Source organism: Aythya marila (genome assembly GCF_965140915.1).
Source record: "Aythya marila genome assembly, chromosome: Z".
Lineage (NCBI taxonomy): Eukaryota > Metazoa > Chordata > Aves > Anseriformes > Anatidae > Aythya > Aythya marila.
Window position 1 is genome coordinate 31604611 of NC_139080.1, and position 26539 is coordinate 31631149.

The 26539-nt window shown below is 38.5% G+C and overlaps 1 protein-coding gene across 3 annotated transcripts in view; it reads right to left on the reverse strand.

The window, feature by feature from the left end:
• The window catches only part of PTPRD (protein tyrosine phosphatase receptor type D), a 397803-nt gene that overhangs the window by 110369 nt on the left and 260895 nt on the right, over positions 1-26539 (reverse strand). For all 3 annotated transcript variants that reach the window (XM_082783775.1, XM_082783774.1, XM_082783776.1), the window contains 7 exons: positions 25307-25451; positions 21566-21871; positions 20317-20510; positions 12872-12989; positions 5518-6105; positions 4999-5096; positions 3797-4056 (listed from right to left, as the gene is read on the reverse strand). In XM_082783775.1, the coding sequence (XP_082639901.1) occupies positions 3797-4056; positions 4999-5096; positions 5518-6105; positions 12872-12989; positions 20317-20510; positions 21566-21871; positions 25307-25451 (1709 nt within the window). The remainder of the gene's footprint in view (positions 1-3796; positions 4057-4998; positions 5097-5517; positions 6106-12871; positions 12990-20316; positions 20511-21565; positions 21872-25306; positions 25452-26539) is intronic.

Below are 26539 nucleotides of genomic sequence, written 5' to 3' on the forward strand. Positions count from 1 at the left end.
TCTCTCCCTACTGGGAAGCCCTCTGTCACCTGTCACCTCCACAGATGGTCTGCCTGCTCCAAAATCAGGGGACCAAAGGTTTACATTCCCTCTTCATCAGTTTTCTCTATTCCTGTTCCCCAAAACCATTATTTATGAAGCTGAAGAGAAATAAACTAACAAAGAAAATTCTCAGAAGTGATAAGAACACAAGCCAAACAGTAGTTTAGGTGCAGACTTATTAGTTGGTGGCTGAAGGAATGTTCTGCTAAACATAATCAGATCTGAAGAAAGTTTAGTTGATGACATTTTGAAACACTTTGAACTGAAACGTTTTGTTCCAACTAATAAATGAATGCTGTTATTTGGTTATTGCCCGTAGGTCACAGCTGCAATATGCAGCTATTTTATACTAACTTTGAAGGGTAGGAGCGAAAGCTACAAAAACATGACAATGTAGAAGCAGTGTCTGTTATTACTAAATATTTTCTGTAAATCAGAGTGTCTTTTAGCAATCACTTATACTTGAAATATTTGCATATATTTAAATGTTATCCAAAGACTGTAACTGTAGAAACCAGAACAAGAAGATCTGAGAAATAAAACTGCACTATTTTGTAACTTAAAATTTTGTCAAATAATTAATTGTCCTGATTTTCATACGTGCAAACTGTATTTCAGCCAGAGCAACCTAGACTTCTCCTAGTTCTTGCCGAAACCAGAGGAAGGAAAAAGTAGTCCAATCAGTTGGCTCTACTGTAAATATAGTGAAAGAAAACATATGTCAGGGAAATTGTGTTTATAGTTGTATCTTTCACTCGATGTATTTCCAAAGGAGAAACTATTAGCTTCCTGAACTATCTTCATTTCCAATTACTGTTAATACAAAACCAGATAACTGAGCATCTACACTTGGCCCTAGATCCCTATACTACCTTATCCAAATCAGTCACCTCATAGAAAACAAAATCCTTTTCCAAAATCAACCCATACAAGCAATCAGATGGATTAGACTTCCTTCTACTATACTTTCCTCTACCGTGAAACATGAAAACACTTCCAACATAAAAGGGAGGGTTTCATTCTACAGGGGTCCCATTGCATAATTTTAACTTAAAATTCGATGTCTTCATTTTGTTTAGTTTCAAAGGGATTTATTAATGTTTGCCTAAAAGGCAAAAACTCACTCTTTTACCTTGTTTAAACATATCTTTAGGACTATTTTCTTCTAGCAACAGATGATTTATTCATGGATATAATAACTACAACCTACACACTTTTTGTTTTTCATGTTCATCGGAATTCATACAAAAAACATTTGAGAATTGGCTCTGATATATCTATATATCTTTCAGACATTGAAGACATCTGCTGGATGAACTACATAGCAGGTTGTTGCTTTTTTTTTTTTTTTAAGCTAACAGTGTTCATACATTTTCATCAACCAAGGAACATCCAGCATGTAAATGTTACTTTCACAGTCGTTCACACTTCCTTCATGCAGGCCTCCCACTCATAACTTTGATCATCCACTAAGATATTCAGCACATACAGGGTATTTTAAAGCTGAAAGCATAAGTACATCAACAGCAAGCTGAAAAATGAAACAGTTCACATATATGTACAGTGCTGCAAATTGCAAAGACAGTGAAGTTCTGTTCTTTCTAGCTAACTCCAGAAGATGTAGCATCTCTTACAAAAGACATTTTATTATTTGCTTTATATCTATTTAAGTGTGGGTTTTGTTCTTGGTGGTGGTGGTGTGTGTGTGTTTTTTTTGTTGTTGTTGATTTTTTTTTGTTATTGTTGTTTGTTTTTTGTTATGATGAGGGTAATGAGAGAAACTGAGGGCTTTCTTGCATATTGCTTGATCTACTGATACTACAAAGGCCAAAGTCTTACATAAAACTGTGATTATCCAAGACTTTGCAAAGATGGAAAAGTTCAGAGAAAGATGAGCTATCCTTTAAATATAAAACTTGCTTTTCATTAACTCAAAATACTTTAGAAAAATAAACAAAGAAATTGCTGACTTGTTATGACACCAGCAAAAGAGATCCATTTTACCAAGCATATTCTGAGCTCTGCTCCTATTTTTACTCTGTACCACCATAAAACACCGAAATAATAAAAATTACTTCTATCACCTTTAAAGGTTTACTAAGGTTCTTCTAAAATTACCCTCAATCCCATTACTGTTTACCAATAATCCATCAGAGGAAACCATTAACTGTTTCACCTTCAGTATAATTAGTAACATTGAAAGATTCCCAAAGAATAGTACTTCATAGTAAGATATATACAATCACCAGCATATAAGGTACTCATAGAGGAACAACAAAAAACTGTCACCATAATTATTGCACACAATTGTTCTTCCTCTACAAGAGTATAGATGCTATTATCTTACCTATTCCAAAATACATCAGGTATATGATGTATTTGATAGTATTTTCTTTTCAGTATGTAATTGTGTCGGTATGCTCACTTCCAGGGCCAGATCAATCTTTCTATTGTTTGTTTTTCTGTGTCAAGCCATACCACCTTAAGAAATATATATAGGAGGAGGTACTACATATTTGCAAAATTGACAATAGGATTCCATTGATTTAATGCATCTTTGCTGCTGTCACTGTGTCTTTCATTTTTTCACATTACATAAAAGGAAGGTCATTAGCTGTTCTTTTTCTACTGCTGTCTTCTGCTATTCTCTAACCAACTACTCGGCATGTTTTTCTCTGTGAACACTCTACTTCATAAATCTTTTTTGACTCACTCCATCTTCAGTCTTCCTTATCTGCATTTGTTACTGACCACATCTTATTCAATCTAATGATAATGGCTGCATTTTTCAGTTTTTCATCCTTTTAATGTCTTAAAGTAATTCATTTCATGACCTCACCTGCCTCAAAATCCTCAGTCAGTAATGAAAAAGGGGAACATCTTTTTAAAAAGACAACTATAAAAATCCACCAGTGAAATGGCAAGTTGAATACCCAACAATTTTTAATAACTCACTCATTTTCTTCCCCATTTCCTTTACATTACACACGGGAAATTTATAGACCAACAACAGCCACTATAGGCAGAGCAACAACACTTATCAATTATATTATGCTTCATGTGTTCTTGGCAAATCTTCATTGTTTGTCCTTTCTAATCCCTGCTATTTAGTCCTATTTCTGCTGTCTCCACAGCACCCTTTCCCTCAAAATGTAAGTAACTTCTAGTCAATTCTCTTCCCTTCATTCATTTATTTATTTTTTTAACTGGGACCAGTGGAGAAGACCTGAGATATTTTTTTTTATTATTAAAAAGAAAAATAAAAACCAACCAACTAACCAACCAAAAAACTTTGTAATAAATTTGAAATAATTTAAGTGCAATAATAGTTCTTTAAAGTTCTGTATAATTCTAGAATAACTGAGATTTAGTATGTCATGTTGCTGCAGCTAGAAAGGTTATTTGAGTAGGTTAATTGACAGGTTATCCATTCTTCAGGAGAATACATCTTTCAAAATAAAACTGGCTTCCTTAATCCCTCTTAACTATCTCGGATTAATGAAGAAAAGCAAGGGTTCTCTAAGAACCAACTAGAAGCAGAAGCAATCTTCAGCCATATATTTCCAATCAGATTTTACTACATACTTTGCTGAGTAACAAACTGTTATACATTGTTAGTCCAAATACAGACTACTGTATTCTGTATTGTTCTGAGGAATAAAGTCCTAGACCACCACTACAAGTTCAGGTTTTATGAGAATAGTAAGAATGATCATCTTTCTGGAGACAAATGCAATGTCTTTCACTCACTCACTTTATATTCTCATTTGATGGTACTTCTGGAAGTTCCACAGTTATCATGCCATCTATGTTGGTCTTTCCGATGAAGACTGGCTTGGTACGAAGCACGTCTGGTGCAGTCTTTGCTGTCACTCTGTGCTGAAGACCTCCAGCACTATTCCCTCTGTTTGTCAGCACAAATGAATACGATGTCTCTGGCTTCAAGTTAGTGATCAGCTTTTGAGTAGCACGTCCATCAACCTCCACCACCATTTTGCCATCATCATAAAGGATCTAAGTTAATATAGAAATCAAACGTGTTTTTTGTTAACAGGGAAGACAACTGATATTGTCACACTGAATTCATGAATGAGCCTAGCTATAAATTTAAAATGAAAGTTTTGGGCATTTTAGGCCGTAAGATACTACTAAATTCACTACTACAATTAAACCGCTTGTTATGGGCAGAAAACAAAAACAAAACAACACAAAACAAAAAACAAAAACAAACAAACAAACAAAAAAAACACTCCATATTAATTCAAAGTAGAGCAAGCACTCCTAAAATCCAATTTCACTTATTCAAATTCAGTATCTTTGCTTGAATCCAGAATTTATATCAAGGCAAACTTGCCCTTAAATTCACCTTGATTTATTCCATCCATATTTGATATTCAGAAAAGTTTTTGAAATATTTATTTTATTAAATACTGCTCTTTTCTGGCCATTGCCAGAGATCAAAAAAAAAAAAAAAAGATGGATAGTCATGCAGAAGTAATGACAGGTCAGACTGCTATTTACATTGAGTCTCTTTATCTGGCTAATGCCAGATAAGTATTAGTGGAATACTCCAAAAAGCGTGTTATTGCAAATGTGAGAAGATGAAGAACAAGGCATACAGTTAATAGTTACTACAGAAAAGAGTAACAATAAAAATAAAATTACTGTTTTCACTATCTAGTCTAAAATATAGTAACAATGAACTACAAATTAGCAACATGTTCATACCATGAATAACAACCACTATCAGACTAGATATTGGATATTCAGACTTGGAAATACTGCCATGACAACAGGAATTGCCAAAGGACTGAATTTAGCAGCTTGGGACAATATTGCTGTTTAGTTTACATTCTTAAAAACAGCAATACGAAAAAAAGCTACACGTTCAGTAAGCTACTTAGCCAATTGAATGTCATCCCCAAGTTTCCCTCTAACAAACAGAAAGCAACTTACTTTGAAAGGCAAGGCTGAATTGTAGTTTTCTGGAATTTCCCAAGACAGCAAAACGGAAGTCTTCATTACTGCTTTAACATGAAAATTTTTTGCAAACACTGCTGGAAAAAAGGAAATGTATATAAACAACGTCATGTAGTTTAGATTTTCCATGGCTACCTGGGAGTTTTAGCTTTCCATTTAGGCCAAAGAAACAACATTAATTAAATTCTCCTACCTGTTTTCTCATACTTAAATACAACGTTCTAACTCGCTCTTGCTCTTATCTAGTGACAACCCAACATGTAAGTTCTCCTTACCTGAACAAATTGTGAAGATGTTAGCCAGAACTTTCTTGACAAGGGACAACTGAATTCTAAGGCATCCAAAACATATTAAGATTTACATACTTTACCTTTCGTGTTTGTTGAACCTATTTTTATGAATGGGCCGGTCAGTTTTATTTACAGCTTCAAAAACCCTGATATCCAAAGACCGATACTCCTTTAAAGGTCAACGCCATAAGCAGACAAATCCTACCTTGATCCACGGGTAGTGTCCTGAACTGGACACTTGGACTATATGGACCAGGCCCTTTGCTTGTGTGGGCACGTACTTTTACATCATATGTGGTATCTGGTTTTAAGCCAGAAAGTGTCATAGAGGTATCAGCAGGAACAACAGGGAGTTCAACTGGCTGGTAAGCGACATTGATATCTCTGTACAAGATGGTGTATTTGGTGATAATGCCATTTCTCTCTGCCAAGAGTGGCATCTGCCAAGTTAATTGAACTGATGTAGCAGTAGAGCTTTCTGAGTGGAGGTTTTGGGGAAATCCACTGGGTACCTCTTCAGGAACAGAAATCTCTTTAACCATCTCCTCCCCAAAGCCCACTTTATTTCTAGCTGATAGCCTGAAGACATAAGAAGCTCCTTTATGAATGTCTGTGGCTGTGAAGTGATCTTCCTTGTCTGAGAACTCCATGGTTGTAAATGTATCTACATCCTTGCGACCAAACTTCAGGCGGTAACCCTGTAGCGGTCCAAAGGTGTCCACAGGAGGGTGCCACTGAATTAGAGCTGTGTTCATCTGTGTGTGGCTAATCACAAGCCGAGGTTTGCCTGGAACTGTAGCACAATGTTATTTAAAGATGATAAATATAAACAGAATTGCACATAAAATACTTCAGTCTAGTTTTAAAAGGAATATAGATAAGTTTTCTTCCCTCACTCTTTGTTCCACAGATCACTACCACATGGAAGAAATAAATGCCTGCTTCCTGTACTACTGAGTCATACCGTGTAATGAACTATGATAGTAAAAGCATCTATTGTCCATTGTATACTTCCCTTATCATTCGAAATACCGTGCCTTCCCTTACTAAATACAGAGAACATTCAGAGGCACAGGAGCACCAGTCAAGAAGTAAAACTTCAAACATACATCTTATGACTAGTTCTGTCTGACTTAGAAATCTTTGCTTGAAAAATAAACCGTCAAAAGTATTCATTAAATTAATCCAAGGTACATTTCTGCTGTTCCTGTAAATTGAATATAATTAATAACAATAACAGTATAACAGTGATAATAATAACAGAGACATTATGAGTTTGTAAATCTGTTTAACATAATTCTTGCCATTGAAAGTTTAAAATGTCGTAGATGGGAAGTAAGGCCAACCTTGTCATCAGTCACTACCACAAATATCACAGCACCCTACCATATAATTTTCAGTATATAAATGACCTCCAGCATGGGATGTTTCAGATTGGAGTGGTAGCAAGATTTTGAATTTAATTTCTTGATTAAGAAATTGCTTCTTAAGAAATTGCCCTGCTTATCACCTGTTGAACTAGTTTCTAGCATGTTTTGGTACAGATGAACTGGCTTTCTTCTTCTGAAGTCCAAGTTTACTGAATGCTCTTCTGTACCTGCACACCAGATGTGCTCAAATTCTAAACCGGTACCTAACAGGCCCATTTGTGCTGATTCATCTTTTAGATACATTCAGACCTATTTAAAAGTGTGGCGGGCATACTCATAGTGGAGGACCACAATAAATCTATGTTAGGGTGAAATGCTATTACAGCTAGTATGGTATACATTTCTGGGGTCTTGATATCAGCAGCTTTCATTTAGCATTTGTTTTGTTATGTGTCGTGTTTTTTTTTTTTTTTTTTTTTTTTAATGTATTCATTGATTCACATTTGCTTACGTACTTATATATTTAATTTCTATGTTCATGAAATAATTATTTAATTGTAATAGAAACAGATAATTTTAAAATATCCATAACAGTATTCAGATATTTGGTATTCACTGTGTGCCAATACCTGACAGGTCAAGAAACTAGAGTGGTTTGGGGAGTAGTATTGCTATGACAACAGTCTTCCACAAAGACTAATTAGTTCCATGCACATTCAAAGCCTTCCCAAGTGAATATAATTGCTGTACCGCGATCTCTGGTTCCTGTATTTAAACACTTCAGTGGGTTTTATTACTTATCTTCAGGTCTCAGGCACCCAAAAAATCAGATTCTTATTGTCAAAACTTCTGATTACCATTCCAAAATGAATTAGGAATGAGGAGAGAGGAATGGTATGGCTTGAGGAAAATTCTGCATTTAATAAGCTCTTTCCTTGTTATATCTGTCATAAGTCCTGACACTACCCCTAACTGTGTATAAATTGTAACTAGTTTTTTATAATTTTTCCAATTATCCTTCCTTTTAAATATTCTTCCTAGCTTACCTGCAGATATATTCCTAGGAGTTGTGTATGCTTTTTCCTACACTTGTTGTTGCATAGAGAATATCTCTCTGACTTTTCCTTATTGATTATTATGAGGCGTTATGGAAAAAATAAAAGGCTCTGAAGACCTTTTGCAGGCCATACATGTTAAAATGTCTTCAGTAACATTTTTTCTTTCATTTCATTTCTAAAACCAGGAAAGAAAACTGAGTAAAAGATGAGATCGCCGAGGCGATCAGCTCCGAAAAGATGCGATCACTGAGGTGATCAGCTCTGGGGCAGACGCGTTCTGCAACAGAGTGGGGGATTGGGACAGGCAGGGCTTTTTTTCTGGCATCGAGCCCACTTGAGGGAGCCACCAGGACACTGCAGCCCTCGCGAGGGAGGCTGACGAGGCTAGGTGGAGCCAGCAGTGCCCCCTCTCTGGTCTTTCAAAAGCTGCCCCTAGGGAGCATGGCAAGCAGGGCAGGAAAACAGGGCGTGGCACGTCAGAAAGGAGTGGTGCGGCAGTTCGCGCAGGGAGGGCGAGCATGAAGGGCAGAGCATTCCCCTGCGTCCATATGAACAACTCCTCTAACAGTGGTGTACCGCTAGCTAGGCTGCAAGGGTCTCCACGAAGCACAGTGCTCTCTCTAGGAAGTCTGTACACACCCAGATTGACTGTCCACTCAAAAATGCAGCAATTCAGGTCTCTGGATGCAGGGAGTGTCTGAGCCTGTTGCTGCCATCTGCGGGAGGCAGAGACACTGTGTGCGTGAAGTGCAAGCAGGTGGATGACCCGGTCTGCCGGGTGGCAGAACTCAAGGATGAGGTGGAGAGGTTGAGGGCTATCAGGGAGTATGAGCGGGAGTTAGACTGGTGGAGCAACCCTGCAGGGCCTGAAGGAGAGGTACTGGGGTGAGACACCCCAAATAGGGGTGGACCCCTCCCCTGTTGCTGTCAGGCAGAGGGAGGGGACCTAGGAGTTGAGGAGGAATGGAGACAGGTCCCTGCTCGACATTGCAGGCGATGCCTCCCCCCTACCAGCCCCACCTTCCCAGGTGTACACAACAGATTTGAGGCCCTGGAGCTTGAGAGGTAGGTGGTGAGTTAGGTGGTGAGGATGAGGTAGAAAGTCTACCCAGGAGGATGCCTAGGGTGAGGAAGTAGACCCCACGCCTCAGGACTGCCTCCACCAAGACAGAAAGTGATTGTTGTAGGCGACTCCCTTCTCGGGGGAACAGAGGGCCCTATTTGTCGGCCTGACCCTACCCATAGGGAAGTCTGCTGACTCCCTGGGGCCAGGGTCAGGGGCTTTGCAAGAAAGCTTCCCAACCTGGTTCACCCCTCTGACTATTATCCTCTTTTGATAGTCCAGGCTGGCAGTGATGACATTGAAGGGAGAAGCCTGAAGGCTATCAAATGGGACTTTAGGGGCTGGGACGGTTAGTGGATGGAGCGGGAGTACAGGTGATGTTTTCATCCATCACTACAGTGGCAGGGAGGGGTACAGGGAGGACACGGAAAGCCCACATGATAAACACGTGGCTAAGAGGCCACTACCAACACAGAAATTATTATTTTTTTGACCATGGGGCGCTTTACTCGGCACCCGGCCTGATGGCTGCAGACAGGTCCCTATCTTTAAGGGAAAAACTGATCCTAGGCCAGGAGCTGGCAGGGCTCATTGATAGGGCTTTAAACTAAGTAACAAGGGGGACGGGGCTGAAACAAGGCTTGTTGGAAGTGTGCCAGTGGGCACAATGACAAGGCTGGGGTAGAAGGCAATGGCCCAATTGAAGTGCATCTACACTAATGCACGCAACATGGGTAACAAACAGGAGGAGCTGGAAGCCATCATGCAGCAGACAGGCTACGACTTCGTTGCCATCATGGAGCAGCAGGCAAGATATGACATGGTTGCCACAACTGAAATGTGGTGGGATCACTCCCATGACTGGAGTGCTGCAATGTCTGGCTATAGGATCTTCAGAAGGGACAGGCAGCACAGAAGGGGTGGTGGTGTGGCTCTCTATATTAAAGAGGGTTTTGATGCTGTGGAACTCGAGACTAGGAATGATAAGGTTAGGATCCTATGGGTTAGGATCAGCAAGAAGGCCAACAAGGGAAGCATCCTGGTGGGGGTCTATTACCGACTGCCGAACCAGGATGAGGAGATGAATGAGGCAGCTGACAGAAGTTGCAAAATCGTCAGCGCTTGTTCTTGTGGGGGACTTCAACTTCCCTGACATATCCTGGAAGCACATCACAGCCCAGACAAAGCAGTCTAGGTGGTTTCTGAAGAGCGTGGAAGATAGCTTCCTGATGCAGCTGGTTAGTGAGCCTACCAGGGGAGGTGCCCCACTAGACCTTCTGTTCACAAACAGAGAAGGACTGGTGGGAGATGTGGTGGTTGGAAGCTGTCTTGGTACGAGTTACCATGAAATGGTAGAGTTCTCTATTCTTGGAGAAGCCAGAAGGGGACCAGTAAAACCGCTGTATTGGACTTCAGAGGGCACACTTTGAGCCTCCTCTTCTCCAGGCTGAACAAACCCAGCTCCCTCAGCCGCTCCTCGTAAGACTTGTTCTCCAGACCCCTTACCAGCTTCGTTGCCCTTCTCTGGACTAGCTCGAGCACCTCCATGTCCTTCTTATAGTGAGGGGCCCAAAACTGAACACAGTACTCAAGGTGAGGCCTCACCAGAGCCAAGTATAGGGAGACAATCACTTCCCTAGCCCTGCTGGCCACACTGTTTCTTACACTTACACACTGTTCTTTCGCCAGACCTGGGGAACTATAGGCCTGTTAGTTTGACCTCAGTGCCAGGGAAGCTCATGGGGAAGATTATCTTGAGTGTCATCACATGGCACTTGCAGAGCAAGAGGCAATCAGGTCCAGTCAACATGAGTTTACGAAAGGCAGGTCCAGCTTGACGAACCTCATCTCCTGATGAGAGAACCTCATCTCCTGATGAGGAGAGGCTGAGGGAGCTGGGATTGTTCAGTCTGGAGAAGAGGAGGCTCAAGGGTGACCTTATCGCTCTCTACAGGTACTTTAAAGGAGGCTGTAGCAAAGTGGGTGTTGGTCTATTCTCCCACGTGCCTGGTGACAGGATGAGGGGGAAGGGGCTAAAGTTGCAACAGGGGAGTTTTAGGTTGAATATTAGGAAAAACTTCTTTACTGAAAGGGTTGTTAGGCATTGGAATGGGCTGCCCAGGGAAGTGGTGGATTCACCATCCCTGGAGTTCTTTAAAAGGCATTTCTATGTTGAACTTAGTGATATGGTTTAGTGGAGGACTTGTTAGTGTTAGGTCAGAGGTTGGACTTGTTGATCTTGTGGTCTCTTCCAACCTAGACAATTCTGTGGTTCTATGAAAACACACTTAGGAATGAAGATGTTAAGAACACTGTGTGACTTCACTATTAGTTGCTGTTACTGTACTGTAGACACACTTCCCTTTGGTGATTTTTTTTTTTTCCTGCCTAGTAATGTAAATGAGGCTTTTATACAACTAACAAGATATAAGCAGTTATTCAGATGATAAATATTCAGTTTTAAGTAATTTCTCATGAATAGTAAGCTTGTCCAGTAAACATTCAGATCTTTACTCACCTTTAACATATGCTATATTTAATGGATATAATCTCACTCATTTTCATACAGCTGCACCTGATTTATACCTTTAAAAATTAGACCTGAATGTCAGATCCATCATTAGTTTTATTTTAGTATTGAAATAGCTCATTTTCAGGGGAAAGAAGTAAAATGGAAACTCTGACAGAATAGGAGGGTGTACTTCAAACCTACAAGCTCTTGGTATTAATGCATTTATCATTCCTTCGCCTGCCTAATGAATTCTCAAAGGAACAGTGAGATGGAAATTCTTGATATTGACTATATTTAATGTTTCCTTTTACAAATACCTGAATAAGAATTTTCCTTACAAAACAAGTTCAGTGATGGCAAGATGTAACAGAAGGCAAAGAAGTGTTAATATATACCAGAAGATAGGAAGGAGCAAAATGGTAACTAGCTGTTATTCTAGAGACTAGGATAAAGAGTTACTTGTCTACAAAGTGAAGGAAATGGCAAGGACAGTGTGATATATCTGAATTTACATGCATGCCTCTAATTCTCCATTGCTCTGCAGTCACTTGTGATTTTATGGGACATGAGATTTGTTTAATTTTCTTAAAAAGCATCAGAGATCTTGGAAAAATGGATAATAATAATAACTAAATGCATAGAGGTTTCAAGTTTTTCATGCAGGTTTGCGTAGCCTGTGCTTGTATCTAGGAACTAACCATCATGGTCAATATAGCTGTGTTTATTATAATTGGAAGCTGAACTTCAGGAAGAATGAGATGCCACCTTTCCTAAATCAAGTTCAGATGCAATTAAGAAGTAAACATCACATTTTTTTTCCAGACCAGGAGAATTCAGGAAAGAAGAAGTTGGAATGGATGATTCGGTACACGTCAAGAGTAATGACTGAAAGGTCAGATCTGAGATGCAGGTATATGGTTTATCCACCAAGATGGAGGTTTTGCCAAGACAGCTGATGAGACTAAATACAGTATTTCTCAAATTAGTGCAAGGTGTGCTCTACATTCAGTTTTAAAAATTAAGTCAATCAGTATAAATACCAAATGCAAACTGAAAACAGTTTTATGGTCTATTCTGCCCCAATTTATGCCTCAGATTGCCTCTATCTTCAGCATTTTAAAGGCTGACTATCATTTCTTGTTTTCTAATTCTGTATGAATAATTACATTCTTCTGAGATAAGTTGTTACTGGCATACAGGTTCTTTCCATGTTCTTACTGATAGGTAGCAGCATTACTTTTCTTACACTGCTCAGGAAAGCCCTCCACAAATTTTTCAAATATCTTTCTCAGCAGTGAATCTCATTTTTCCTCTCCAGGAAGACACCAATCAAAATGGAAGAGCTACTAGAAAGTATAAATATCACTTTCTAAAACAGAGAGGGAGAAAGGGGGACAGTGATTCTGTTTTTCTCTAAATAAATGAAGGGCCCTATACTGAAACAGAAAAAAAAGTTGTCCTATAAACATTTTCCACATTACAGAAAATTTCCAAACAGCAGTAGCAAAAAGATAGAACAAGTATAAGGATTTGTTAAGAGGTTATATGAGTATTACCTGCACCAGTAGTAGATACAAGTTTGGGCTTGCTACGTGCTCCATCACCTTTTGTTGTGTAGGCTGTCACAGTGAAGGAGTATGTAGTTTCAGGCTGAAGCCCAGAAATTATCATTTCCTAAGAAGAAATAATAATAATATTTGTTTTTATTATTATTTTTTTTAAGGAGATCACAGAATCTTTAAGATAACCTCTGTATAATACATGCAGTGCACACACTTTTGTGCTACTGGAAGTGCTAGCAAGCATTTGAGAACACAGACTGTTTTGTGGGCAATACTTCATAATGTAGTATTTCACTCACTTAAGCAATAAAAAACAGCACACTTCTAAACAGAATGCCTTGAATAGACTAAGGCGTAAGGCCAAAGGTTTAGTGGTGTGAACAGTGAATAAGCCCTTCTGAAATATCTTGCTTGAGGAATCTTACTGATATTGTGAAATGCATGCATGTGTAGAAATGAAATATATTTTAAATTAGTCATTTACAGGTCATCATACAGGACATAGTTATAAAAGGCCTACATATAAGCTTGTTGCAGTTGTATCCAAACTTTTTATGTCATTATGGTTCAGCTGAATGAGAAAGCTTCTTTGCCTTCATAACACATTATTTGCAACCTGTACTGGTTGGAATTTGCATCTGAACATCTAAAAGAACTTGAGAAACAGATCACTTTTGAAGTCTAGAAGAGCTACCTAAAAATCATTAAAAATATGGTCCAAGAATAAATCTAACAGCTGACAGCAGCTAGAGAACAAATAACTTTTCAGCTAGTAGATGCACACACACAGACGCACACATATACACACAAAAGATGGCAAAGGGTCAGCCAACTGAAATGAATTAATCTTACATCATGTTATAAGGGCAGGCAGAGGAAGTCAAGCCTTGAAACTCATAAAATAATTAAACTTTATTTGTAAATATAAATGAACAGTATTTAGAGGAAACTGACTGGCCCAGATTTCCTGACTCATCTGCTTCCAGTTTTTAACCACTGGACGGCTCCTGTACATCCAGGTATTCACATGCCTGAATGGATTTACACTAAATTCCACTGCTGCCAGAGAGACAGTATATTTATGTGTCCTCTATAAAACTTAATATAGAAATTATCAGGTCAGACTACATACAGTACATGAATTTTTCCAGATATTGGGTATGAGCTCAGCACAGATTTGATTAGAACTTAGCATTTTATTTGCAGTCCCCTATTAGCAATGTAGGAATAACAAGGTAATGACCAGAGGAAGTGGGCAAAAAATCACTGTAACAGAAGAAAAACACACAAATAAGCCCAGAAAATCATCAAATAGCAAATAACAAAACAACAATAAACAAAACAACAATAAACAAAACAAAACAAAACAAAAAAAAAACACTCCTTAGAACCCATTTCAGAATTGAATTGAACCTAAAGGCCAGAATAAGTAAGACAAATTTTTCTTCTTTCAGGACTCTTCACCAGATATTAGCAGAATAAAACTGCAAAAGACAAAAACAAAACAAAAACAAACAAACAAACAAAAACATCCTTTTAAACAGCGATAAAGCTATAAGTCTTTTCTAAAACAAGTAGTACTGCATGATGTAACAGAGATGTGACTGCATATAATGTTGTCTTTTAAAAGTTTAACTTGGATACAGCAAACACATACTACTAAGGCATAAACAATGCAGGGCATATGACATTCCTGATAAAATATAACATGGAGTTATTGAATTACCAAAAAGGAAGCACAATTAAGTTCAACATTCATCTACAGAAAAAATCACTCAGAATGGATGTAGTAAAACTTTTGACTTTTGAGTATTGCTATGCAATTCCAAACCTCTTTATTTATTTATTTATTCTTCTTATTTTTCTAACACTGTTTTTTAAAGAGAAAATGTGAGTCAAAGTTAGTAACAGCCATAAAAATAAGAAAAATAAGAAAACACAAACCATTTCTGAAATTTCAGCACCATGCTAAACCACAGAACAAACAAGCAATAACAACCCCCACTCTCTCTCAGGCATGAATGGGGACAGAAGTGCCATGCAGGAAAAAAAAATAAAAAAAAAAAATGTTGATGTTAGTACATGCATCTCTGCACATAACAAAAGAAAAAAAAATCAGAAAGATAAAGAGAGGCTACAAGCAAACATGAAAAACAAACAAAAAAAAATACAAAATACAAAACCAAAAAACAACATACACTTTTTCTGGCCAGTCAAAAACTACTCACATGTTCAGTAGTATCATCATATTCCCACTGATTGAGAGTAAAGAATGTTGGAAAGAAAAACAAAAGAAATGAAGAGAATTTGTAGCCTGTTTGAAATATTCTTTTCTTCTTAATAGAAAAATAAGATGTCTGGAAAAATCATGTAGAATTTTAATTAATTGTGTAGAATCATGTAGAATATGGTTAATGTTTTCAGGCCAGACATTTTTAATCCCACTTCTGGTCCCTTCAAAAAACAGCTACTTTTCGTTCCTTGAAAGATGAAAGAATTAATTAATCTTCTTGTACCATATAGTAATATTTCATGGTAGACTGCACCAGTAAAAGCCACTGGTCTACCTAGTATATTTAGTCACTAGCCTATATGCTTCACTTTCCCAGATTAATTCAGTGGTTTATTAATAGCTGGATGACACGATTTTTTTAGTCTTGAAATCTAACCATACCAAAGTCTTCTACCATCAAAGACTTTACACCCTGCACAACCCTTGATCATAACAGTAAATGAAGGAAGAAGGAAGAAAAGTGATGGGAGGAGAAAGGAGGTGACTATCTAAAGTAACTCAAAGGCAAAAATGCATTTCAAAGCCAAACTTGAACAAAGGGAAATATGGATTTTTCCCTTTATGATATTTGTGTTTCAATATCACATCTAGTCTCCTCTTTCTGACCTTCTAGGTTTTAAAATTATTTTATACTACTACCCCATATGGCTGAAACTGAAAATCTGAGCAACCAAAAATGAAGCATAGAATAATCTCTTTTTCCATTTCCTTTTCCTTTTCCTTCCTACCCACATACCCTTTTCCATCTTTATTTTCACTTAATTTAAGCTGTAAGAACACTATGTTTTGGAAAATAGATAAGTACATACATATTGGTAGACAGGGAAGTAAAAGAGTAACAAGGACCATCAGGAACTGACACTGAATACAGTACTGAATACTTTGAGGGTTTGCCAGCCAAATGGAGTGTGTAAGGGATCTGTTCTCAAAAAGTTATCTACAGAGCTAAAGTAGGGGGGATTGAAGCTGAAAGGCGTGCTGTTCACATAAACTCGTGGCTTCGAGACTGGTGTAACCGGCAGAACTTTGGGTTCTTTGATCACGGGAAGGTCTATGCTACACCGGGCCTGATGGCACCGGATGGGATGCGCCTCTCTCGGAGAGGGGTAAGGATCTTTGGTCAGGAGTTGGCAGGGCTGATAGATAGGGCTTTAAACTAGAGTCGAAGGGGGAAGGGGCTAAAACCAGGCACACCGGTGAAGACCTAAGGGATGGTATGCTAGAATCAGAGGGGCTGTGTGCCAGTGAGGTCCTTCGGTCAGATCCACAAGGTGCTGAGTGTAAGGAGACGCACCTGAAGTGCTTCTACACGAACGCACGCAGTATGAGGAATAAAATGGATGAGCTAGAAGTCCTGGCCCAGTTCCGCAACTACGACATCATCGGCATAAGCGAAACCTGGTGGGATGAGTCCTGTGACTGGGGTGTTGCGATAGATGGTTACAGGCTCTTCAGGAGGGACAGGCAGGGTAGGCGAGGTGGTGGGGTGGCGATGTATGTGAAGCAGGGGCTGGACTGTGTGGAACTTCAGGTCGGCAATGGCAAAGTTGAGAGCCTCTGGGTAAGGATCAAGGGACGAACGAATAAAGGGGATGTCGTTGTGGGAGTCTATTACAGACCGCCTGGCCAGGACGATAGCGCCGATAAATTATTCTTTACAGAACTAAGAGAGGCCTCGAGATTAACTCCCCTTGTCCTTATGGGGGACTTCAACTTGCCGGACATTAACTGGGAGTGCCACACGGCTGACACGAGCAAGTCCAGGAGGTTCATGAAGCACCTAGATGATAACTTCTTGGTGCAGGTGCTAACGGAGCCAACTAGGAAAGGAGCCCTCCTAGACCTGTTGCTAGAAAACAGAGAGGGTCTGGTGGGAGATGTGGTGATTGGTGGCCGCCTTGGTCACAGCGACCATGAAGTGGTTGAGTTCAAAATTTACGGTGACAGAAGGAAAAGTGCCACCAAAACCTCATCCCTAGATATGGGGAAAGCGGACTTCAGGCTGCTCAGGGAACTAGTCAGCAAGGTCCCCTGGGAAACTGCTCTTGAAGGCCTCAATGTCCACCAGTGCTGGTCATTCTTGAAGTGATGCCTCCTAGAAGCACAAGATCAGGCAATTCCTAAATATCGCAAGTGAGGCAGGCGGGGCAGGAGGCTGGCGTGGCTGACCAGGAACATTCTAATGGAGATTAGGTGGAAACAGAGAGTGTTTTGCTACTGGAAGGAGCGCCAGGTGTCATGGAAAGAATACAGGGATGCTGTTCGTGTTTGTAGGGAGAAAATTCATGTGGCCAAAGCACACCTAGAGTTGAAGCTGGCTGTGTCTGTGAGAGAAAATAAAAAGGTTTTTTTTAGATATGTAAATGGAAAAAGGAGAACTAAAGAATACATAGGGCCGCTCCTTGATAGGGAAGGTCTCCTCACAGACAATGACATAGGCAAAGCAGAGATGCTTAACGCCTTCTTTGCCTCTGTCTTCAATGCCGATGATGGGCTTTGGGACCCAGGGTGCCCTGAGCTGGAGGACCGGGATGGTGGGGATGACAAACTCCCAACCGACCCTGAACGTGTGCGGGATTTGCTACTCCACCTGGATCCCTACAAGTCCATGGGTCCGGATGGGATTCATCCCCGGGTGCTGAAAGAGCTGGCGGACGTCATTGCGGAACCTCTCTCAATTATTTTTCAACGATCCTGGGAATTTGGAGAGGTCCCGGTAGACTGGAAGCTGGCAAATGTTGTGCCGATTTTCAAGAAGGGTCAGAAAGAAGACCCTAGCAATTACAGGCCTGTCAGTCTCACGTCAGTGCCTGGTAAAATCATGGAGAAGATGGTTCTCGAACTTACTGAGGCGCACCTGGGGGACAAAGCAGTCATTGGTCCCAGCCAGCATGGGTTTGTGAAGGGTAGGTCCTGCCTAACTAACCTGATTTCCTTTTATGATAAGATCACCCGTATAGTGGACCAAGGGAAACCAGCTGATGTGATTTTTTTGGACTTCAGCAAGGCTTTTGACACGGTTTCCCATAGGATCCTAATGGACAAAATGTCTACCATACAGCTAAATAAAAACATCATACGATGGGTGAGCAATTGGCTAACGGGCAGGGCCCAAAGGGTTATGGTAAATGGGGCTGCGTCAGGCTGGCGGGCGGTCACCAGTGGGGTCCCTCAAGGCTCCATTTTAGGGCCGGTACTTTTCAATATTTTTATTAACGATCTTGATGTAGGAATAGAAGGTATTTTGAGCAAGTTTGCTGATGACACCAAACTTGGAGGAGTTGTGGACTCGAATGAGGGTGGAAAGGCCTTGCAGAGGGATCTGGATAGGTTGGAGAGCTGGGCGATCACCAACTGCATGAAGTTCAATAAGAGCAAGTGCCGGGTCCTGCACCTGGGACGGGGAAACCCTGGCTGCATGTACAGACTGGGCAATGAGACGCTGGAGAGCAGCCTAGAAGAGAGGGATCTGGGGGTCGTGGTAGACAGCAAATTGAATATGAGCCAGCAGTGTGCCCTGGCAGCCAGGAGGGCCAACCGTGTCCTGGGGTGCATCAAGCACGGCATCGCTAGTAGGTCAAGGGAGGTGATTGTCCCGCTCTACTCTGCGCTGGTGCGGCCTCACCTCGAGTACTGTGTGCAGTTCTGGGCACCACAGTATAAAAAGGACATGAAACTGTTGGAGAGTGTCCAGAGGAGGGCTACGAAGATGGTGAAAGGCCTGGAGGGGAAGACGTACGAAGAACGGCTGAGGTCACTGGGCCTGTTCAGCCTGGAGAAGAGGAGGCTGAGGGGAGACCTCATCACAGTCTACAACTTCCTCGTAAGGGGGTGTCGAGAGGCAGGAGACCTTTTCTCCATTAACACCAGTGACAGGACCCGCAGGAACGGGGTTAAGCTGAGGCAGGGGAAATTTAGGCTTGACATCAGGAGGGGGTTCTTCACAGAGAGGGTGGTTGCACACTGGAACAGGCTCCCCAGGGAAGTGGTCACTGCACCGAGCCTGTCTGAATTTAAGAAGAGATTGGACTGTGCACTTAGTCACATGGTCTGAACTTTTGGGTAGACCTGTGCGGTGTCAAGAGTTGGACTTGATGATCCTTAAGGGTCCCTTCCAACTCAGGATATTCTATGATTCTATGATTCTATGAAAGTTTAGAACTAAGCCTAGAAAAAAAGAAGGAAGAAAAAACAAGCAAACAAACAAACACAAAAACACAATTATTCACATGAAATGCTTAAGAGTGTAGGATTTCTGTCTTTAACTTTATGCTAAGTTGATCATTTCCCTTCATCCCAGTCATAAATTGAGTGCTAGCTGTGAGATGCGTGCACATGAAAATAATTTTGACATAGGCTCATTCCTCCAGCACCAGTAGCTTTGGGAATCTTCAGTTTTATGGAGTGCTGGTGTATCCCAATCAGTAAAGTACTATATTGAGAAGCTTTTAAAACTTGATGTGATCAGGCTTGTGCTTTCATCATGTCTCATAATTTATACGACAGATGGGCAACTTTGCATTATAGGTAACCCCAAACCTATTTAAACTAAGTTCCAAATTCTATTGCACAGTTAATGATATGAATAATGACAAGTATAAATACCTCAGTGATTTCTAAAGTCACATAAACAAATTCATTTCTTGTGAACTGTATGATGAGGTAGATATGCAACAATGATAGAACCACTGTAATAACGGACTAACATAGGCTTCTCATTTGGCTCCATACTCTCTATTTAAACAAAGAAATATCCGACAGTTGGATCAGACTGCACATTTTGATGCACTGGATGTGACCTTGCTTAGATACTTATGATGCTTTACAACTTCAGAGAACAGGTGTACAATGCAGTCTCCAGGTTTATGGGAGTCAGCAGAATGACACCGCTTAAGATTTCAGTGCACAGTTCTAAAGAAAAGGGTGCCTCGGTTTCCTCCAAGAAGCTTTAAATGCAAGTATTCTGAAAAGTTGTTAAATAGAGATTAAAAAAAAAAAAAAAAAGAACTGTTAGGATGAAAAACAGAAAAAAAAACAAAAACAACAACAACAACAAGAAAAAAACAAACATACAGTTTTAGATAGCTTTTTAGTAAATGAAGGGTTCTCACTGTGATTATAAAATAACATAAAATGCTCTAGTTACCTGTGCATCAGCCAGCATGATGTCTTTCAGCATAGGCTGACCCTTTGGTTCCCCATTTTCCATTCTTACATAGTGGACCTGGTATCCTCTGATCTGTCCATGTTGTTTATTGGGTACAGGTGAGCGCCAAGACACTTTAACAGCAGTAGAGTTGACAGCCTCAACCTCGACTTTGCGAGGAGGACCACTAGGAACTGGAACAACATCATTGGATAAAACAGAATTACAGGCACCTGTCCCACCCATGTCTTTTGCCTTTTTTTTTTTTTTTTTTTTTTTTTAAAGGGCAGACTCACTACATTTTCTCTGAAGAATACAAACAGTTCAACAAATGAAAACGCCCAATCAATCTGCTCTACCTTTCAGTGAAAAGATCAAAAACCATGACTGATGCAAAAAATGGAAGAAAAAATAGTATTAGAGAAATAGAAAAACATGTAAAAATGTACAAAAGCCAAGGAAGATGCTTTGAGAGTCAAAGCATTACAGTACAAAGAGGTATTGCAATAATTGAAATAATAATAATAACAATAATAATAAAAACCACAAAAGATTTCCAAAAAAAGTTTCCTTATTTGGTATGTTGTTTGTTTGTTTGTTTCTTTCTTTCTTTCTTTCTTTTCAGTAGTATAAAAAGGAGGTTGATAATAAGGCTGTCTTCTGTTACTTACAAGCATGGAAAAAAATAAAATGTGTGGAGCATCAGGTTTCCAAGATTAAAAAAGAAAAAAAAAAAAAAAAAAAAGAAAACAACCCAAAACAACAACAACATCAAAATAAATAATAAGTACAACATAGAACAAGAAAACAGTTTAAAAAAATACCTGAAGAAAACCTCATGTGTTTAAAAATAAAAACTGTAAAATCAAGGAAAAGGAAGAAGGTTTTCTCCCTGTAAGTTACTTTTATGTTTAAGAAGGAGAAAAAAGGATGTGTATGGGCTTAAAGGGGCAGCAGATGCAGTTTATTGACAAAAACAAAAACAAAAACAAAACACTATTTTCTATTTATATATATAAATATATACCAGATATATAAAAAATGTTGAAATGTTGAAAGCACAAGTCTTTGATTAAAAAAAAAAAAAAGAAGAAGAAGAAGAAGAAAAAGGAAAAAAAACAGAACTCAAATAGTGGTAATATTTGCGATTTCAGAAAAAAGCAGAAAAAAAATCTGTTAGCCTACATAAAAGACAGCAGATCTACAGAGAGTCATAGAGGTGCAAACTGATGTAGTGGAGGCAACATACCATCTTCATCTGTCCGAATCAATACTGCTAAGCTCTCTGGGCCAGGTCCAACATCAGTGTGGGCAGTCACAGAGATCCGGTACTCAGTCCATTTTTCCAGCTGTTCCAAAAGGTATTGGGTACTGTCCGAGGAAATTCCCAAAATTTCATGGGGTTTGACATCTTCTCCATCAATCCCAATGTACTTGATGGAGTATTCTGTGATAATGCCATTCTGTTTTTCCACTGGTGGAGGTTTCCAACTTACCAAAATACTAGTGGAGCTGGGGCTTGTGCAACTAATGTCTTGAGGAGGAGCTGATGGCTCTAATTTCAGTAGTGGGTTAAAGAAGGATTTGAGTGAAAGGATAGGAGTGGTTGAAAAAAATGAACAAAAGAAAAAAAAATAAAAATAAATAAAAGAAAATAAAATGAAAATAAAAACAAACAAGAAAATAAGAAGAAACTTGAAAAGCAAAACATCCGGTAATTATATGCACCTTGGCTTATTAACATGAGGAAACTGAAAATGAATAGACCAACCGAATGGTGAAAAAAAAACAAAAAAACATGTAGGGGAAATACATGAAAACAAAACCTCAAAATAATGTTACCTACCTGTAATTAAAATTCTTCTTGAAATAAAAGAAAAACGTGACACTTCTATGGCTACTGATCTATCTTTACAATCATTGCAATTAGTGCAAGTTATAATATCTGAAACGATGCATGACATATATTTATTTAGAAATTTGGACATATCCTCTTCAAGCAGGTTTACTTTGAGAATATTTCTCCTTTTACAGAAACCCCCAAACTTGCAATAATTGCTAGAAATTGCTTTAAACAGCCTCCCCACTCTCGTAACCAACTTTTTTTTTTTTTTTTTTTTTTTGATAACTGAGTCTGCCTCGCACAAGTCAACCAAAAATACTGTTTAAATGGAAAGCATTTACTCAAGTATTTATTGTAGCCAACATACCAGAAGCATGCAGTCAATAGAAAGTCTTAGTCAAAGATTTACCTACCCGGAAAAAGTGACAGGGTTGTTGACTCTGACTTTAACTTGTACTTACCCTAGATCAGCTGTCAAGTTTTATTTTTTTAACTCCTCTTGGACACACCTTCGCTAGCAAAGAATTAAATCCTACCAGTAATGTAGATTATTCTATAGCAAAAACAAATATCTACCTCCAAACACTGTGTCAAGAAAGCATGTATTCATTTTATAAATTAAATTCACAACCTGAGGTCATCGGAAAGGTGAAAGATCCTCACTTCACATCTTTTCATCAGCATTCTTCTGGAGCAGAAATGCTCACCTTTACTGATTCATAGTTAAAAGAGTCTGTTAACATAATTACTTTCTCCAGGCTCCACAGCATTTAAACATGGATGTCATTCCATTGCTTTCAGTGAAGCAATTCCAATACTGAAAGCTGGGTATGCATTCATGTACTTAAATGTACCTTAGTGAAGTCTGTACTTAGTAACTAAGCACCAAAAATTATCTCTCTGAACACTCAAAGCACCAAAAAATGAGTCAACATTTAAATTCACTGGCAGTTGTGGACTTCTTCCCCATTTCTGCCATTTCTCTTGGAAGGAAAACATAATTTTTCAGTGCAAGGTCTTTATGGGTCTTTTACTTTTTTTTTTATCTGTTTGTATGCTATTTTCTTCCCATTCTAAAGGAAAAAAAGAAACAGATGGATTTTTGGTACTTATGCTAGGCACATCAAACAAATTTAAAGCAACAGAGGAGGCCTAGGACCCTGCTGTGACCTATTGCATTTACACATGTATGTTTTGGTTCCCCACAGGTCTTCTACAGGGATCAATGGCTTTTTACTCAGTATGGTACTTTGCTCTTCTGAAGAGAAAACAGGAGGGAATGTGCCAGCATTTCAACTAACTAGAGGAAGCAGATGGGGGGCTACAAAAGAGAATAGAGCCTTTTTATTTTTTTTATTTATTTTTTAAGCTAATTTAGTTATCAAATACTCAAAACTTGTTGGTCCACTTTTACCATTGATTTGTGGAGGAAGTAAAAGGTAACCCATAATGTCCCTCAAGGATCCTGTACATAAAGAAATAAATCCCTGTAACATCTTTCTCTGAAACCAAGATAAAAGAGAACAGGGTATTCTGGTGAATGTTGCTAATGAACTCACAGAAGCTTATTAATTTTTAATCCATGACACTATAAAAAAAATGTTGCTTTTATGTAACTCAGTATAATCTGAAGGCTACCTGTGTAATTAGTTTTATTAAAGTATGTACTTTTTCTTAAAATACACAAAGTTTAAAACTGCTGCAAACTATTAATAAATAACTGGAGTCTGCATATATACTCCTGAAATCAGATTTCCATAATATCTGTATGCATAAGGCTTTTTTCAAATCTAATACTATACTTTTGAATTTTAGAATGGAAAAATGGCAATGTGCTTATAGGCAGAACACACAACCTTGGCTCCTAAATGTTTATTGTTTAAGCATAATTTAGGCAATTTTCACCCAATATGGCGTAAGAGCATGAGCATTCTAAGTAGCTGAAATGGCTCCAGGAGCCAATAAATACCCTTTTCCATATTAAATTATTGATTTTGTATTACTGAGGTCAAAACTGGCATTGTTACTAGTCTTCTGTTACACGGTAGTCTTTTATGTTTATTCAAATAGCTTAGAAATGCTGCAGAAGCACACTTAGCTTTGGTTAAACTTAAGCTCTACAGTACTACATCTCCTGTTACATTAACTATTAATAATTATATAACTATCAAATAATGATTATATAATCATATCTATTACAGACCGCAAATTAAAAAGAAAATCATGCCAACTGAGAATCTGATTTTTTTTTTTTTTTTTTTTTAAATAATGCTGCTTTAAGAAATGGTAATTTAATGAAAAACAAACTAAAATAGAATTGCAATAAGTTTTCAAATCATACAGTATAAACTGTTAGGAATGAATAACTTATTCAGCAAACACAGTCATTCTGGATATCATCCTTGCATACCTGGTTGTTTTAGTTAAGTATTAATTTAAATATTGTAAAATAAATCCAAATTTTTGCATAATATTTGCACAGAAATGTGATGAGCTTATTGACATTGTTTCCATAAGAATGAAGTCAGAAAAAATATTTACACTGGCATCAATAATGACTGAACATTTAAAAAAGCCCAGATAAAAAATCTCTAACCTAAGAGATTTACTAACTCTCTAATCAGAGTAGTTACCTATTGAAGTAACTATCAAAGTAGTTACTATAGAAGAGGTATAAGGAAATTTTTGATACAGTCAGAAACATTCAAATTGGCCCACTCTGCAGCATTTTTTACTATGAGGATATGCTACTGGAGCAACCTAGTATTACATGAAATCTTTAGAGTAAGCAGGTGGTATTTTATGGGTGGAGGAATGTTCCTCATCTATACTTATTGCACAATAAAATATAATACGCTATTATCCCTGTTATAACAACAACAACTAATTATGACAGCAAAGTATTGTATCCTTAGACACTGGCTTTCTGTAAGTCTTTACAGAATCTTTTTCGGAAGCTATGGAAAAGACACACATATTAGTTATTCACAGTATTTTAAACATATTTTTTTTTATGTATTAAGGTTCATAAATGCTATGTTTTGTACCATTCTGTTTTCTTGTCTTGCTGTCTCTGTTGGCTATTTAAATGAATTTATTTGACAAATATAACATAATAGATTAAAGTTAGCAAGGAAAGACACCTACTTGACTGCATGGTTCTTGCTGAGATTTCTGCTGTTGAAGCACCCAAACCTTGTGGAGAACGTGCAGCTAGACGAAACAAGTACAAGCTGTTTGGCTTCAAGCCTTGTAGGCGATAAGATGTGGTAGGCTCAGTGGAAACCCGTTGCTACAGGTAAGGAATGAGAGTCAGATGTCAAGATTACTATTCAGTAAGAGACTTAGAGACTCTGAATTGCATATCAACATATGCAATATGTTGTCCACAGAAGAAATGCTTTTATACTCTGATGATAACCTATCTCACAAAATTGTAACATATAAATTCAAGAAAAAAAAAAAAAGAACTGAAACAGAACAAACCCAAAATGAATACATTACTTTTAACAAATACATGTTAAAGAATTATTTTTTTTTTAAAGCAGACAGCTTAGAGGGTTAAACTCAGAACCAGAAATATTTTTTGACTATTTGAATAAGTAATAAGTGTGTATAAATCATAAAAGGATCTTAAGACAATAACACACAAACAAAGCCTTGTCATGACAGTGACAGCCCCACATGACAGTGAAGTCCAGATATCTGTTATGAGAATAATCTTAGATTTTAGGAAAACCTGTAATTAAGCTGGTGTTCAAAATCTTAAGAAACAAATTATTCCAATTGTAAGGTATTAAACAGCGGCCTGCATCTCAAGCTGAAATACAGATCTGCCCCACAGTCCACAAAGCATGTTTGTACATTCACTGTGTATGTGTGGACCTGTCATAAACTCAGCTGAAGCATCAGCAATGAGATGATGATACAGCACAAATCAATGAAGTTGACACTCTCCTCTGAGACTGACAGGTTCTTTTTTGTTTTATTTATTTATTTATTTATTTTCTGGGACATCTGGCAATACCACATGGTTTTGATATTAGATGTAAGAATGTTTTTTTCTACACTAACAGCACTGAGGCTCTCAAACTCAACATTCTTTATGAAACAATGGTATAGAAAAAGCCCATAGTAGCTTTTTATCTTTAGAGAGAGAGAAAAAAGATTACTGAAAGGTAATAAGCTTCTTCCATGGTGGCAAATAGATATTCTCTAAGGCTGAAAATAGGCTGCAAAGTGCAAGTGCAAAAAAAAAAAAAGTAAATCAGTAACTCTATAACATTCAACAAAACACCTCTGCTTCCAAGCCTTTGTGGAGGAACAGACTTGGAGAGATCAGTATCATCAGAAACTGGATGCAATATCCATGTGAACACC